The 15,553-nt window shown below is 37.0% G+C and overlaps 1 protein-coding gene across 3 annotated transcripts; it reads right to left on the bottom strand.

Moving 5' to 3' along the window:
• Nucleotides 1–295: 295 nt before the first annotated feature.
• RBM45 (RNA binding motif protein 45) lies at nucleotides 296–15,285 on the bottom strand. Of its 3 annotated transcripts, none has more exons than XR_001390637.2 (11): nucleotides 14,868–15,285; nucleotides 10,846–10,968; nucleotides 8,546–8,672; nucleotides 6,271–6,393; nucleotides 5,321–5,500; nucleotides 4,990–5,119; nucleotides 4,731–4,815; nucleotides 4,361–4,524; nucleotides 3,205–3,405; nucleotides 719–764; nucleotides 296–553 (listed from the first exon to the last, which is right to left on the bottom strand). XR_001390637.2 is itself a non-coding variant. In XM_014784649.2 (11 exons), exons 1-9 carry the CDS (start codon nucleotides 15,165–15,167, stop codon nucleotides 3,213–3,215), a joined length of 1,425 nt encoding a protein of 474 aa, XP_014640135.1. In that variant the 5' UTR covers nucleotides 15,168–15,285; the 3' UTR covers nucleotides 296–553; nucleotides 719–750; nucleotides 3,205–3,212. The 3 variants fall into 3 exon arrangements, 2 of the variants coding, with proteins under 2 accessions (XP_014640135.1, XP_004426728.1); XM_014784649.2 differs by having other exon boundaries at nucleotides 719–750; XM_004426671.3 differs by lacking the exon at nucleotides 719–764.
• Between the last annotated feature and the right edge of the window lie 268 nt (nucleotides 15,286–15,553).

Genomic DNA, 15,553 nt, shown 5'->3' with positions numbered 1-15,553 from the left:
CTTGTCTTAGAGTAAGTTAAGTAGCCAATCTGCATGTGTAGATTGAGCAGCAATTACCATATTTTATTGAATCTAAGATGCAACTGATTAAAGAAGCACCTTTATTTTATGTTCCACTAAGAAAGAAAAAAAGGTTGTCAATTACACTATGGTACAAAATTGATATCAAAATGTTTCCAGTTTTAGAAGTGTAAAAATGTGCATCTCAAAATCAATGAAATATGTCATTTAGTCAAATTCTAAACACTGTCTATTAAATTTTTCCATTCTCATCTTTCACATAAATAAGGCATGATTTAGTTAAGCAAAGAAAACTTTATTTCCGCTGCACATAACAACATATTGCTCTAAGAAACAACTATCATATCAGTTTTAGCATTAATGTGTGGATTCAAAAATACATGTCAACAATTCCTGTTCCCCAGACAAAACAATTTTGTGCACAGACTATCAGGTATATGAAAAAAAAAAGCTGTCAACTGTCCACAGGGAGTGCGTCCAGTCACATTTTCAGTCAGTCAGCTGAGGATTATGTCATTACTTAGTCTTTGTTCTGTAGAAAGAACACAACACAAGTATGAAAATTATCACCTGAAAGGAAAGAGCTGTTGTATATAGTACTCCTAAAATGTTAGGAATTGTTCCTTTATTTCAATATAACCAACGTTATCTGCTTACTTAATCACAGATACCCCCAAATAAGCAAAACCAAACTTACTCAGAAGGATGAGGCAAGCAGGTACTGAATTTCTGGAGGGAAAATGCTGTGAATTAATACAAAATCAGGATGCTCTGAAATACTAACATTTCTATTTTCCTCAAATAGAAAGAGAAACATATTTTGCACATCAGACCCACCTCAAATAGAATTCAATTACTTTCAAAGTTATATTTTTAGACCAGTTTCTTCTATTTTCTAGGTAGGGCTCACTTAATCCTACGCTTATTCTTCAGAGACAAAAGGAACGACTTCATGAGCAGTATTTGTATCCACTTGAAATTAAAGAAACAAATAAAAAAGTGCCCTCCCCCCCAAAATATTCAACTGCTGCAATCATGTAAAATTTGGGAAAGTTTTGAACCTTAAAATAGGATAATATATTTCTTTAATGTACTAACAAAGGAGGAGAATCTCATTATGGAGTCCACGGTAGACAGAAAATCCACAGAAAAAAATAAAATAAAAAAGCCGTGCTGCAACTAGAAGACATTCAAAACCAATACAGCTAATTATGTCCCACCATTTTTAACTAATCTGACTCTACTTTATCTTTGCTCTGAATATGTGTAACAATTCAATAAAGGGAAAAAGAATAGATTTATACTTTATGACTAGTCATGCTGAAGAATATGCACTTCTTCTAAGGTAGGGAATTGCACGAATGTACATCCCTTGTATGGGGGGAAAACGTGGTATTACAAAGCCTCATTCTCACAGCACCAGCTGGCCACAAGGTAGTGTTATATCACCAAACTTCTAGCTTCTGATCATTTGGATGAGATGACATCTCCAAGGTTTCACTGAAGTCACCAATGCAAGAGTTTTAGCTTACACTTACAAAGCATTTTTAAATTTTATATTATAAGAAACTTTGCTGACTCATGTTCTCTCAACAACCCTATGAAAAAATCTGGCCTCAGAAAGGTGAAGAGATCTGTCCAATCATAGTCAGTTAAGTGTCAGAGCTGGAATTTCAACCCAGATCTTCTGATTTTAAGTCTAATATTCTCTATACCATATAAATAATCATTAGGAAAGGTTCAATCACAGGAGTAATTTATGTATTTTTCCTACACTAAGAAGTTAGTATTATTGTCCTTTTTTAAGAATAAAGACTCTTTGACTAAAAGTAAGAATTGTTACCTATATGTTGAAATATTCACAGACATGAATAAACACATTTTTGCAGGCTATTTTAGAAGATAGCTTGTCTAAACAGAATTCAGTTCTTAACATTTTATTTGTAAACACTAAAAAACTTCTTTGTTATAAGAAAGACTTGCTAATTCTTTTCACCAGCAAATTTAGTATTTCTACATTGTATGGAGTAATGTGAGTAGATTTTGTAATTAAATCAAACATTTGAAAACATTTCTAAATTAGGATTATTCATAATGGGCCCAATGGGCACTTCCTATTGCTAGCTGCCTTCTAGAAAGGAGGAACCAATCACTTGACTTGCTCTGTTAGAGGAAGGGTCATCAGCAGTAAGGCTTGAGACAATTCATTCTGATACTGCTAGTTCTCATAATTGGTCAGAAAGAAAACCTAAAGTGAAAAGAAAATTGCTTTCAAGCAGTAACTTCAAACTGAATCTAAAAAGTGCTTGCCAACTGCTATCATTTGACCACCAGTGGATTTGGGAAGCTGGTGTGTATGGGAACCGAGAAACTCGGAATTCATTTCCAGAATAAAAAAGTGAAAGAGCTGAACATTTATGACTTTAAAGAATGTTTCCCCAAACCATGGAGATATGAATTGACTGCCATAGACAAGGAAATTTACGTTTAATTTCTAAAAACTAAAAGAAAAAGGAATTCATATGGCTATATGTATCATTATTTATAATAGACAAGAGTCTTTGGTAAACTGTCAGGGTTTTTTTTTAATACATAGATGCCCATGAGAATATTTTCTGAATGTGTAGTTTGAATGCACAAACTCACAAATATAAGTCCAGAAAAACACTAACATTTAGGTTCAGGAAGTCCAAAAAGATGTATTATTTGATACTGCTTTTTAGGCATTTCATTAGTGAGATGTCAAAACATTCTTTATAAAGACTGCTATAAATTACCTCAATTCATAACTCAAGACATTAATTCTTCAAGTTAAAAATCTTTAGAAGTATTTTAATTTTAAAGTTTATGTAAGCACATAGTAGAAAGTCCAATTCTTAATATCTAAGATATTCACAAACAAAAAATTACTAATTTTCTAAATTGAAATCCGATTTTATTTTATAGAAGGGCAAAAACATTCTCCCAGTAAACATCAAAAACATTTTTTTAAATTTAAAAAGTTTAAGTTTAAAAAAGATACTGTAAAATTAACCCCTGAGCTGTGGTTTTTATCAGCAAAGTTTTAAGCCACAGAGCTGTTAACTGACAACTTCTAAATCCCTAAAAAGAAACTCTATACATATTCCTCTTGCTATACTATTTAGCCAGTGTGTTTTAAAAGTCAGATTAAAAAGGGCTTACCTCAAGAATCAGTAAGTTCTTTGTCGTTTGTTAGATTCTTCTCTTGGGGAATCCGCCAGCATAACTTTAAGTCTGACTCCATTCAGGATCTTTCCATGTAAAGTGGTAATGGCATCATTAGCGCTTATTCTATCTGCATACTTGGCATACCCCACATTTTTTCCTGACACAAGGTAAACTTCGATCAGGTTACCGAAACGACTGAAACAAAGTAAAAAAGTCAACTGAAATTGATAAACACAGCTGCTCAGGTCTAAAAGTTGGGGTCCAGTCCTTTTTCACTCCTCTCCTCACATCCAATTTCCAGTTCATCTCAATCTTCCCTCTTAAACATCTCCTCTATTAGTCAATTTCTCTTCATCCTCACTCAGGTCTCTCCTCACTCAGACCATCATTCTCTCTTCCTTAGAGTCCTCTACTACCTTCTTCACTAGTTTCCCTGCGCCGCTGGGCTTGTCCCTGTCCAATCTATTCTCTACCCTGTCTTCTGAGTGATCTTTCTAAAATACAAATATGATCACTTCCTTCCTACAAATCCCTTTGGCAGCTCTTCGTGCCTCCAGGGTAAGGACAAACTCCTTAACGCAGGGCCTGCGGGCCTTTCTCGACAGGGTCCTTATCCTCTCCAGCTTCATCTTCCTTCAAGGTTTCTCAAATTCCATATTCTCATCACCTCCTTTCACATTCTCTCTGGCAGGAATAACCACCTACACTCCCAGCTTTCTTCCCCGGCTAAATTACTTTTATCCTTCAGGTCTCCACTATACTTTGCTATTTTCAAGTAAAAAAGTCTTTTATTATTCTAGATTCTAGAGGACAGGTCTATACAGATGTATCTTCTATCAAGAAACAAATGATTTGTCCATTCTATGCATGCAACTTTTCAAAACAATACTGCAGGATTTATGCCTTTAGAACAAAATAACAGGAAATTCTGGGTAGAGATTTAGGATGTGTAAATAATAAATAGGAGAAGGAAATCATAATATATTTTAAAAGGTGATATAAATAAGGACTTAATTAAACCACAGTACCAATCATCTCTGATAGCAGATAGGTATTGGATATAGGAAGTTTCACGATTCTGAGAGTGCTTAAATAACTGGTTTAAATAAATTGCATTATAAAACGTAACTTTGTGGAATAGAAATCTTACCAGAATATATCCTCTAATACATCTAAAGGTAAAGGATGAGGATTAAACACGATAAAAAGTCTTTCTTTCACAGGAGTTTCAGGAGGGGCTTTTTTTTTGCATGATGGAAGTACAACATCTGTCTGGATTTGAGGCATCTGTGATCCAGAACTTCCTCCAAATTGCTGTTGAAGAGTTAGGTACAAAATGAGAAAAAGAAAAACTGCACTTTAGGCATTTTTAAGGCAAGAGCTAAAGAGATGTGTATCATGGCACCTATGTGGTCTTTTACTATAGCTCTGAAAATTTGCTTACATAGGAAATAAACAAAGGCCACATTTATTTTATATGCTACTGATGTATTGTGAAGGTTAAATTCTTACCTACTTACCAGAAATTGCTGCTGACTTGGGTTATTCCACACCATTGATGCAAGCTGTGCAGCTACCATCTGCGTTGCCATTTTTCTAAGGAGACTGGAGATAAGAACTGATAATTTACATAAAACTAGAACTATTCAGTCTCTTAACAAGCAACTTGTTTCGTGTGACTTCCTCACTTGAGAGGTCAATTGTTTTCGATTTTTATTCTTTAAGTCACATCATGTACACCCAAAGCTCGGCTTTAGACACTCCTGGAATTGTACTTACTCTGTTGCATTACTCCCATCATCAATGAAGGAAACACCTATCCGATTCCCAGGGGGGTACTGAAATCCATGTAACTTGTATTTTGCATAAATAGCTGATGCTACATTAAAATACTGAACCACTCCATGACCTAAAACAAAGCAGAGAATATACAGGAATTAAAAAGAAAGCAGATTGAATACCGAAAGCCTGTGTTGCCACAAAAACGACACAAAATAGAAAAGGAAACAAAACTATCACACAAACAGTATCTGACATAAAAAGTGCCACTGGAGAAAAGCCATTTTAACAAAATACAGCATACTTAAAAATAATATAGACATTATTTTACCATAATTAGAATAAGGATCTCGTTGAACTTCACAATATTCCAATCCTGGTACTATATCAAAAATGCTGAAAAGCTGCTCTTCAGTGAAAGGAACTCTTGATACAACTGACAGGCGTTTGGAGATAGCTTCCTGGCCTCTGTTGTCATTCTTGTCAAAACTTGAAAATTCAGATTGTTGTTCTCCAACAATATAAAAAAAAAGTAAACCTTTAAATTTCTATATGCTCAAGAATTCATTTAACAATTTTAGGTACTAGAGAATAAAATGAACTGCCACTAAGTCCACTGCATTGAACAAAGGGACTGTACTTTGTAGGATGCTCTCAGTGATCAGCATTATCAGAGGGACCAATGACGAGAAAACAGACAATTCTCCCTGCTCCCCTGCCTCCAACACAGAAATATAAGAAGAAATGTGTAGTCTGACTTCACAGGAATACGTTTAGTATGCAAAACTGCAAAATATGGCATTTCACCTAAAAGAAAGTTTATGCCAAATAACATTCACAGGCCATACTTTCATCACTCATTTTCCCCTTTTTCTAGCGTCTACTTTTGTCACTCCTCTCCTTTCTCTAGCCCTAATTTTAAAGCAATAGTAGTTTAGGGATAAAATTTTAGGACTCATACTGAGGGGACATCTCTACATGTCTTTCGTACTTTTTGGTCAGCAGCATAGAGGCAGAAGCTCACCCAACAAAGTGGCAGAGACACAGTCTAACATCTAGATAATGCATAACTAACCACAGAAAACTATAATTGGAAATAAGTTAAACAAAATAACTGTTAAATATTAAGGACATGAGGAGTCATGACCAACTTCTTAAAACTCCAACTACATTAAGACTTATTCACTAAATGAGATTTACAGATTGTTGATTAAAGAATATTTAAAAAAAAATCAGATTGCATACAGTACTTCTACTATTAAGTAAAGGTAGCCCACTTACCAAATGGAAACATATTTACTCTAGGTTCATGTCCCAAAGTCTCCTGCCTCATGTTACTATAATAATCTTGTTCTGAGGATTCAGATGCTTTATTTTTAGGTTCAGCCAAGATTGCCCTAAAACCTGAAAAAAGAGAATCCATGAATTTCAAGCTTCATAGCAAATTTAACATACCTTCAAGTATACTTGATAGCTAGTGCTTGACTTAGTGTTATAAATATAATTGTATAAAACAAAATCTACACAATGGCCATCTCCACCAAAACTACTTCATTGATTTTTGGAAGATGGCAAAGAGTAAATGAGAAACAGCAAGAATCCCAAATTATGAGTCGATGTGACATGAAAGATTAGCAATTCTATGCTATCCTTTCCAATCTCCCCCTACCACAGATGACATCATCATTTGTTCTCCCAGGCTCCTCAACATCAAAATCCTATACGCTTCTCCACATTCAACCTGTCATCAAGATTCTTCCTTTGAAATACACTTAGAAGATGTTACCTTTCACTGGAACTTCCCTGCCTTTGTTTTTAAATTAGATCCTCTTCAATTAATTACAACAACCCTTCAACTGGTCTCTTTGCCTCTGAATCAAGGGTTTTAATTAGGGGCCCAAGGATGAGCTTCAAAAGGTGGGAAGGTTCCACAAACCCTCTAAAACTTTAAAGAAAATGCTTATGCATACGTGCATATGGGCATATTTCAAGGGAGAGGCTTCATAGCTTTCATCATATTATTTAGTGGCTCCAAAAGTATAAAACTAGCTACTTTGAATTCTTTCTCTGCAAATGAATCCATGATACTGTGGTTAGATCAATTGTCCTAAAAGAGTTTTTATTTTTTTCTCCTTTTAAAACAATTTACAAGGGATTCCTAACACAGACTAAACTTGAACTCTTCATAACCTCCCACATACGGTTCCAACGTACCTAGTCAACTTTGTCTTGTAATTTCTCAACAGGAATATCATGCTTCACTCAAACTGCTGCCTTCACAGTATTAAGCAAAGACATGTTTATTCATAGCTCTGTGCCTTAGCTAACACTGCTCTTACCTTCTGCCCTGCCTACTCTATACCACATACAAATCCCACCTCCAGATGCATTCCCACGCTCATCAGGAGCACTTGTGTTTCACCATTGATAGACCGTACCACACACTTCTGAACATCTTCTCATTTGGCAAATTTTTATTGAGTCTACTATAAATAGCAGTACCTTTGACAGAGATCTCAAATTTTTATTGAGGGCCTATTACTATACTAGGTACTTGGGTGACAAAAACAGACAAATAAGACATACTCCTTGCTTTCAAAGAGCCTTTAAAAAAATTCCTCTATTATTCTTTAACTATTTTTTACCTTTAATTATTTTTTACCTATTAGATCTTGGCTACCCAATATGAGTTCCTTAAATGCTAGGGCTGCTATATATTCCATTTATATCCCTCTACTTAACATACTGATGAGTATACCATAGGTACTAAATTAATCCTGGCTGACTGAGAAAGTCAGAAGGATCTGAGGAAATTTTGGTGTATAACTTAGAGTTATCTAAGAATTCTACTGATTAATAATAATTATTTCTAATATATAGATTTTTATAATATCCTGAAACCCACTAACTTAATTATTCCACATCTCATTTCTAACAGTCAATATAACTAGAAATATGACAACAAAGAATATTTTCCCTGGCTTCTTTAAAATTCTTATTCTTCATTATGGATACCAGCAACAGCAGAAGATCTAATTAATGTTATTCTAGCTGAAATTAACCCAATGTATATTTACTTACTTATATTAGCAAACTTTATAAATCCCATCCTTAACCTATGTTTATTAATATACTTAATTTTACTTAGGATTTAGGTCAAATATGAACAAATACTAGAGAAAACTTGAGTTTTTTTAATACAAAGAATATTAAAAAAAAACTGCAAGGGTAGGTCAACTTTTTAACACTTAAAATTCTAAATTACTTAAAAAACCCCCAAAATCTATAGAAATAATAACCAAAATATGGCCACAGCATTCTCACTTACTAAGTGAATGCAGTTGCTCATACTGCTCTTCAAGACAGTGCCTCAATAAAAGCTTAATCACAGCCCCCAAATAATTTTCATCCTAGGACTATATATATTTAAACTCCCACTGCTAAGATTAAATTAGCAGGTATGGTTTTTAGCAAAAACCAATATTAGATTCAGTTAATTAGAATAATTAGAATTTTTTAAAAAGTCTTTAACAATGTTAAATGAACACATCCTTACTTCGATCACAATTTTCTATTGCTTGGGCAGCTTGTGATGGTTTTAAGTATCGAACATAGCCCAAACCTTTACTTTCTCCGGTGACTTTATTCTTAATAATGCTGCAATACTCGATATCTCCATACACCTATGAGAGTTAAAAGAAATGATCTTAGAGGAGTCAAAATTAATAATTGAACAGATTATTTCAGAACTAATGTTTATTTGTGCTTCTTACTTGCAAAAAAGAAATCAGAATTAGAATTTACAGCCATTTTTAATAATGGAATCAAAATGTCACAAACTGATGAGGCACTAGAAAAATAAATATAATAATGATATAATCAAATAACATAACCAAAATAATGATAATTTTTATTTACTGAGATTTGCTTTACACATATTATCTTATTGTTACAATAATCCTTCAAGTATATATATATTATACTGCTTATTTCACAGACAAAGAAGCTGGGCCTTAGAGAAATCAAATAACTTGCCTAAGTCACGGAGGGACTTATTGAGTCTACTCAATTGAGTAGTCTACTTATTGAGTCTACTCAATAGAGTAGGAGTCAGAGGGAGTCACGGAGGGAGAGCAAGAATTTGTACATGGTCTGGAAAGCTCCAAATTCTTGCTCAGTAGTGGTTAAGAGCAGAGGCTCTGGAACTGAACCCTCTAGATTCAAATCTTGGCTCAGCCACTTATTAACTGGGCAGTTTAGTTATTCTCTGTGCCTTCTCTTTATCTGTTAAATGGGGCTATTAGCTGTACCGACCTCATAGGGTTGTTTTAAGGGTTAAATGAACTAATACACCTAAAATATTTACAAAGGGTCTGAGACATACTAAACACTCAGTAAACGTTAGCTATAATTATTTGTCTGCCTCTAAAAGGAGGAGAAATGATTCTTTTGAAGGAGAACCACTCAAAGTTATCTCTAAAACACATTGGTTCACTCAGAAAGTTTAATACTCTGTAATAAATATGTGGTAAACATTTACTTTTAATGTTGAAAGAAATATAGCACAAATTTTTAGTATTTATTTTATAAATTCCTCATGTAACCAATTAGCAACTTAATTACTATGCATTTAGATAAAAATGCCATATTTGTTCACTCAGAAACGATAAAAATTTATAAATATATGATAAAAACTTTTTCTTACTATTGGAGAAAGTACAGAATATGTATTTTTGGTATTATTTTTCAGGTATTTTATTCAACTCTCAATTGGGGTAGGAAAGAGGGAGCTTGAGAATTACTTTTTGTTACTTGTTTGTTTTCTTTCTTGCTCACTGCCCACCTGATTCACGGTATTGGGAAGATTAGTACAAAAAGGATAAAAAATTATAACTCAAACCAATTTAAAAATTGCTTTTCAGGGCCAGCCCTGTGGCATAGCGGTTAAATATGCACGCTCCGCCGCTGGTGGCCTGGGTTCGGATCCCGGGCGCGCACCGATGCACCGCTTGTCAGGCCATGCTGTGGTGGCGTCCCATATAAAGTGGAGGAAGATGGGCACAGATGTTAGCCCAGGGCCAATCTTCCTCAGCAAACAGAGAAGGATTGGCATAGATGTTAGCTCAGGGCTGACCTTCCTCACACACAAAAAAATGCTTTTCAATAATTTTTGTGAAAGTATATCACTGCATATAAAAGCCAATGGCTAATAAGAGATTTAAAATTGTCTCCAAATTTCATTGACTATAATCTTGTTACAGTTCAGAGCTGCAGTTAGTGTTTTTCTTTAAATATAACTCCCTCAGAAGCCTAATTTTGGGACAGAAACTCTATGAAGGACAAGCCTTTCTGTGAATAAGTATATCAACATGCCACAGGCTTGTAATAAATACTGGATAATACAGTTCACACACTCACGCCTGCCTGATTCATCTCTACATGAGAGGCAATAGAAAGGAGTAGTAAAAAGGTGCTTTGAAATTTTAAAGACCGAAGGCAGGCTCCGGATTCAGACAGCCCAGGGTTTAAATACTGGCTCCACCACCCATGAGGTTATGTGACCTTACTTAAAACTCTGAGCTTTATAGTTCATTTTTCTGAATCTGTATTTTCATTATATGGGGGAAAAAACACCACCGTTAATATTTTCCAGTTTTTATACATTCTTTAAAAAGTTAATTTATTCTAGGTTTAATATTTAAAAACTAGATTGAAAAAGATGACAAAAATAGTTATTTAATTCTCTACCACCAATCTAATGATCTAACTCAAAGAACACTTAAGATTTACTAACCCTACAATTGACTTAGGATTATAAATTGTCACAGATGCTAGCTGATTGGAAAACCTACGTACCTTAAATTTTTCCCGTAGATCTTCTTCCGTGTAGGACTTTGGTATCATAACAAATATTCTTGTAAGTTCTTCATCTTCAACATCTCGGTGACTTCCAGATGATCTGGACTGAGCGATGAAAACCTAAGAAACAAACAAAACCCAAAAAATAATGTGAAAAAAATCAGTCAATTCTTTCTCTATTTTTTAAGTATACTTACTTCATTATTAGTATGAGATTCATGTTAGGTTAAATGCAATGTAATAGGGTTGTATCAAAAAACATTTTTTAAAGCAATCTTTATTGCAGTGACTTTCTATATGAGTGTATACCAATTTCTGCATTGTTGTTTTTCCAAACGTATTTTTACTTTTGTATTTTTGTCCATGAAGAGCAACAGTCAGTGCACCGAAAAAGAATGTGTACTCTGCAGTTATCGGGTACAGTGTTCAACAAACGTCAATTATGTAGTTGATACCGTTATTAAAACATTACATATCTTTATTGATTTTTGTCTACTTCTTCTATCAGATACTAGGAGAGGAGTGTAAAAATCTGATTTTGAATTTATCTTTCTCCTTTTGGTTCCATCAATAATGCTTCATGTATCTTGAAGCTCTATTATTGGCTGCATAAACACTGTTACCTACTCTCTGACTTTTTGTTCTTATGAAATTACCCTATCTCTGTTAATACTCCTCGTGTTGAAGATCATTTTGTCTGACACACCAGATTTTTCTATCTTTTTACTTTCAACCACTTTGTATCTTTATACCTAAAGCGTGTCTCTTGTAAAGTGTTTAGTTTGGTCGTCTTTTTTTTTTTTAAATCCTGACAATCTCTTTTAATTGGAGTGTTTAATACATTTATGTTTAAAGTAATTATTGATACAGTTAGGTTTAAGTCTAGATGGTCACATTTTTAATTGTTTTCTAATATTAATCTTTTAAAAAAGGTAACATAATATTCTGGGTGATCTCAACGACCATTCAAATGACTTACGTGAGCAAGAAAATGCACAGGACGACTGTAGGCTCCTTTTCTACTATTAGTAATTTTTATTGAAACATCATCTGTGACATTAGATTATTACTTGGAATTTAATTTGCTTTGTAGTATTGCTTTTACTTAATTTGTAAAATTGTTTTGGTTTTATATTATTCCAGAAGAATGTTAAAATCTCTAACTAGGATTGTGGATTTGTTTATAGAACTATAAGCATACGAGTTTTAATGGCTAGTTTGATTTTTTTTTATAACTTGAAGAATTATAATAAAATTAACATAAATCATCACACAGGGCCCTTGAGGGTTTTCTTCTTCTTTAAACAGGGGCTGTATACCATTCAAGTATGAGAATACTTGGATCTACGGAATTCCAGAGTAGGAGGCAGCAACCAAAAGGACACAGAACTTATACCGCCATGGGATTTTAGAAATACTGAAAAAAAACGTTGTTATGTTTGCTTGGAAAACAGCTGGCATAGACATGTAGGACCTTGCTTACAAGATACAGCTGGAGACATAGCCCTAGAGAGAATCTACTTCTAGTTATTCCTTCAATAAACCCACACTCTCTGCCAAGCACTGTATGAGGTATTAGTAATAGAGTACTGAGTAACACAGAAATGGTCCACTAAAAAGTTAGTCTAGTGGATGTATTAGTAATGAACGGTCAATAGGGAAATACAAATAGACAGCCTTTAAACATATGGGGGAACACACTAGGGCACAAAAAAGTGTCTCAAGTAAGATGATTGCAGGTGCCATCAGATCACAAATCTCTAAATTTGAGAAGACTGGAGCGTTTCAAATTTCTGATAAAGGAGACAGTATCTAAGTAGAAAACATGTATAACAACTAACCATCTAATGGATGATTTCTCCTGGATTTTATGTTCACAGACCATGGGCTCTAAATAAGAGGCATTCTTGCAAAACTAAAAACCACGATTTTTCTCTTCCGTTTTCTAGGTTTACCCCTTTCCTCCAGATAACGTAGCTGGTCACAGAATGACTCTTGAAAAATCTTTTCTGGCTGTAGGCCTGGTCCTATAATTTTCTTATTTGTCTTATAGATCTCCTTTGGAACTTTGCAAAAACAAAGCACGTGAGAAAAACTGAAACTGAATTAATTTAACTGGAAATACTGAAAAAGACTACATTCCAGTGAAAGACAGCCCAAGCAGGAGCTGATGAAAAATGAACTTAGACTGTCTAATCAGGCACTGTAGTACAACAACTCTCTGGCTGAAACTGAGTGGAGAAAAATGTGAAAAACAGAATTTAAACTTTAATTATCTCTGGGAATAACTTAACTTCTCTGTGGCTAAAAGGGAGAGTACATTTCAGTGTTGGGACTTTTACTTCTCTTGTAGGAATGTAATCAAGGAAAAGGGAGTCTGTAAGTTTCAAATTTGGGGCATATCTTTGGATTGCCCACAAGATTTCTACGGTTATATTATACTCAAAGTATAAAAACTGTCTCTGCTAAGATCATAATTGGAAAGAGATGATAATTATCAATCTAGTGCAAGAGTCAGCAAACTATAGCTTCCTGTTTTTCTACAGCCTATGATCTAAGAATTATTTTTACATTTTTAAAGGGCTGTTAAAAACAATAAAAAAAATATGTGACAGACTGTATGTGGCTCAAAAAACCTAAAATATTTACTCTCTGGCCCTTTACAGAGAAGCATGCCAACCCCCGATCTAGTATACGCTGTGGCCTTACAATTTATTACATTGATGATGTGTTCTGACCCATTTCAGAGGGTTGGGGAGGTGAGAGGACAGGGAATGTCTACTGTATACTGTGTTGTTGGTATATTCCCAGGCTCCTTCTCTTTGGGGGGATGGTATAAGGAAGACCTCCAGAGACTGAAATATCTGAGTCTTGCATTTATATAAGTCCATATTAACAGTCTTCTCGGTTTTCTGTAGTAAATGGGAAAAAAATGAAAAAAAGTTGAGGGAAAAGAGAATTTTATGGAAAGCTCCAACAGAATTTCATCTACAGTAACTATTTCTACAGGACAGGTAAAGGGTACAGTTTAAGCAACTGCCAGATTCTCAGGATTGGGTTCTGAACTGAGTTCACAGCAAGTAAGAAATGACATCTTGGCTACTACTGACAAACAATAAGGATATATTGATAGCTTACCTTGTGGCAGGCAGTGTGCTAAAAGCACAGATTAAATCATTTAACCCTCAAAATCACCCTTCCTGCCACGTCAGTTATCTTAATTTTACACACAAGTGAAGGAAACTAAATAAAAATTCCGCCAGGGTGAACTAAGAGTATACAAAGAAGCATTTAATAATAATATAACTACATTACCATCACTTGGCTCTTCCTAAGGCAGTTGACTTTGGTCTGCTTTCAAAGAAAAGTGGCAGTAACAAAACATACTATTAATACCTTCACCAAGAGGCCTTATTGTAAAATGATTTTAAAAATCACACAAGTGTAATAAATATGCAATAGTAGTAGTTTTAATCACCCGCACTTAGATATTATATACATGCATACTTTTGTCTGGGACTAGGAAAATGCCCAACATCAGAGGGCCACAGTTGAACACTTTCATCAAGTTGTTAAAGCCCCACACCCGCCTGAGGAAAGCAGTCCTCTGTTTTTACACACGGTAACCCGGGGGTCTGAGACAGGGGGGTCAGAGAGGTCCTCAGAGTAGGCCAGGGCCAGAGTTGGGCCGTGGAATCCAGCGGTCCGGATTCATGGCACCGGGAGGAGGGGGAGGCCCAGCCACTGCAGCTCTGCCGCCCGAGTCGCCGCGGCTGCCCGGTGCCACCCGGGTCCCGCATCCCTCAAGCGTCGCACCCCGGCGCAGCCTTGCGGGCGGGGGTCCTGAGGAACGCTCTCTCCACGCCATCCTGCCCTCCTCCCGCCCCCGGACTGCCAGGTGCTGCCTAGTCCGCTCCCCTACTCCACCCTGACACAGCTTCGGGTGAAGGGGGGCCCGAGAGACCCAGCCCCCCGCCCCCGGCACCACCCCCGCGGGCACCCCGACCGGGCGCCCGCACCTTGATGGGCTTGGTGTCGTTGGGGCTGAGGCACTGGCCGTGCATCTCCTCCATGGCCCTGCAGGCCTGCGAGCTGCGAGCGAACTTGACAAAGGCGATGCCCTTGGACTCCTTCGTGTGCTTGTCCCGCACCACCCAGATGTCCTGGATCTCCCCGAAGGGCGAGAAGCGCTCCCTCAGCACCGACTCCGGCGTGTACTTGCTGATCACCAGGAAGATGCGGCTGTTGGGCGGCTCGTCCAGGCTGTCCACGCCCGGGCGGAAGCCTCCGCCGCTCGCGCAGCTGCCTGCTTCGTCCATGGCGCTCCACCCCGGCGCGGGAGCCGGGCCCGGGACCCCTTCGGTCCTCCTCGCTTCCGCCGTGCCGGCCACCGCAGCTCTCGCAGCTCCAGCCGTTGCGGGTCCGGCGCTCCGCGTCCGGAAGGCGGAAGAGCCTGGCGCCCGGCGCTGTCCGGCCGCGCAGAGTGCCGGCTGCCGGGGAGTGGCCTGCAGCGCCCCCCAGCGGCCCGGGGTAGTCTGACCCTGTTCCGGCCCCCAATCCTGCGGAGCCGAGGCCCAGACATAGGTGTGCAGTCCTCCCCGCCTCGGCCAGAATAGTCCCGTCTGGTGCACAGACTTTCCCAACGCGGGCCTTACTCCACCCCCAGAGCCCAAGGATTCTTCCCCCAAACCTGCCATTTTGGTCA

Source organism: Ceratotherium simum, chromosome 9 (genome assembly GCF_057802395.1).
Source record: "Ceratotherium simum simum isolate JZ-2026a chromosome 9, ASM5780239v1, whole genome shotgun sequence".
In the NCBI taxonomy this organism is placed as follows: domain Eukaryota; kingdom Metazoa; phylum Chordata; class Mammalia; order Perissodactyla; family Rhinocerotidae; genus Ceratotherium; species Ceratotherium simum.
The sequence above is the reverse complement of the archived record's forward strand: the minus strand, read 5'-3'. Positions and strand labels throughout refer to the sequence as shown.

Coding starts and splice junctions, on each gene's coding strand:
- RBM45 (XM_014784649.2), bottom strand. CDS start 15,167: ATGGACGAAGCAGGCAGCTGCGCGAGCGGCGGAGGCTTCCGCCCGGGC. Junction 5,120..5,320: donor AGATCCTTATTCTAATTATG/GTAAAATAATGT, acceptor GCTTTGTTTTAG/GTCATGGAGTGGTTCAGTAT. Junction 3,406..4,360: donor GTATTAGAGGATATATTCTG/GTAAGATTTCTA, acceptor ACTTTGTTTCAG/TCGTTTCGGTAACCTGATCG.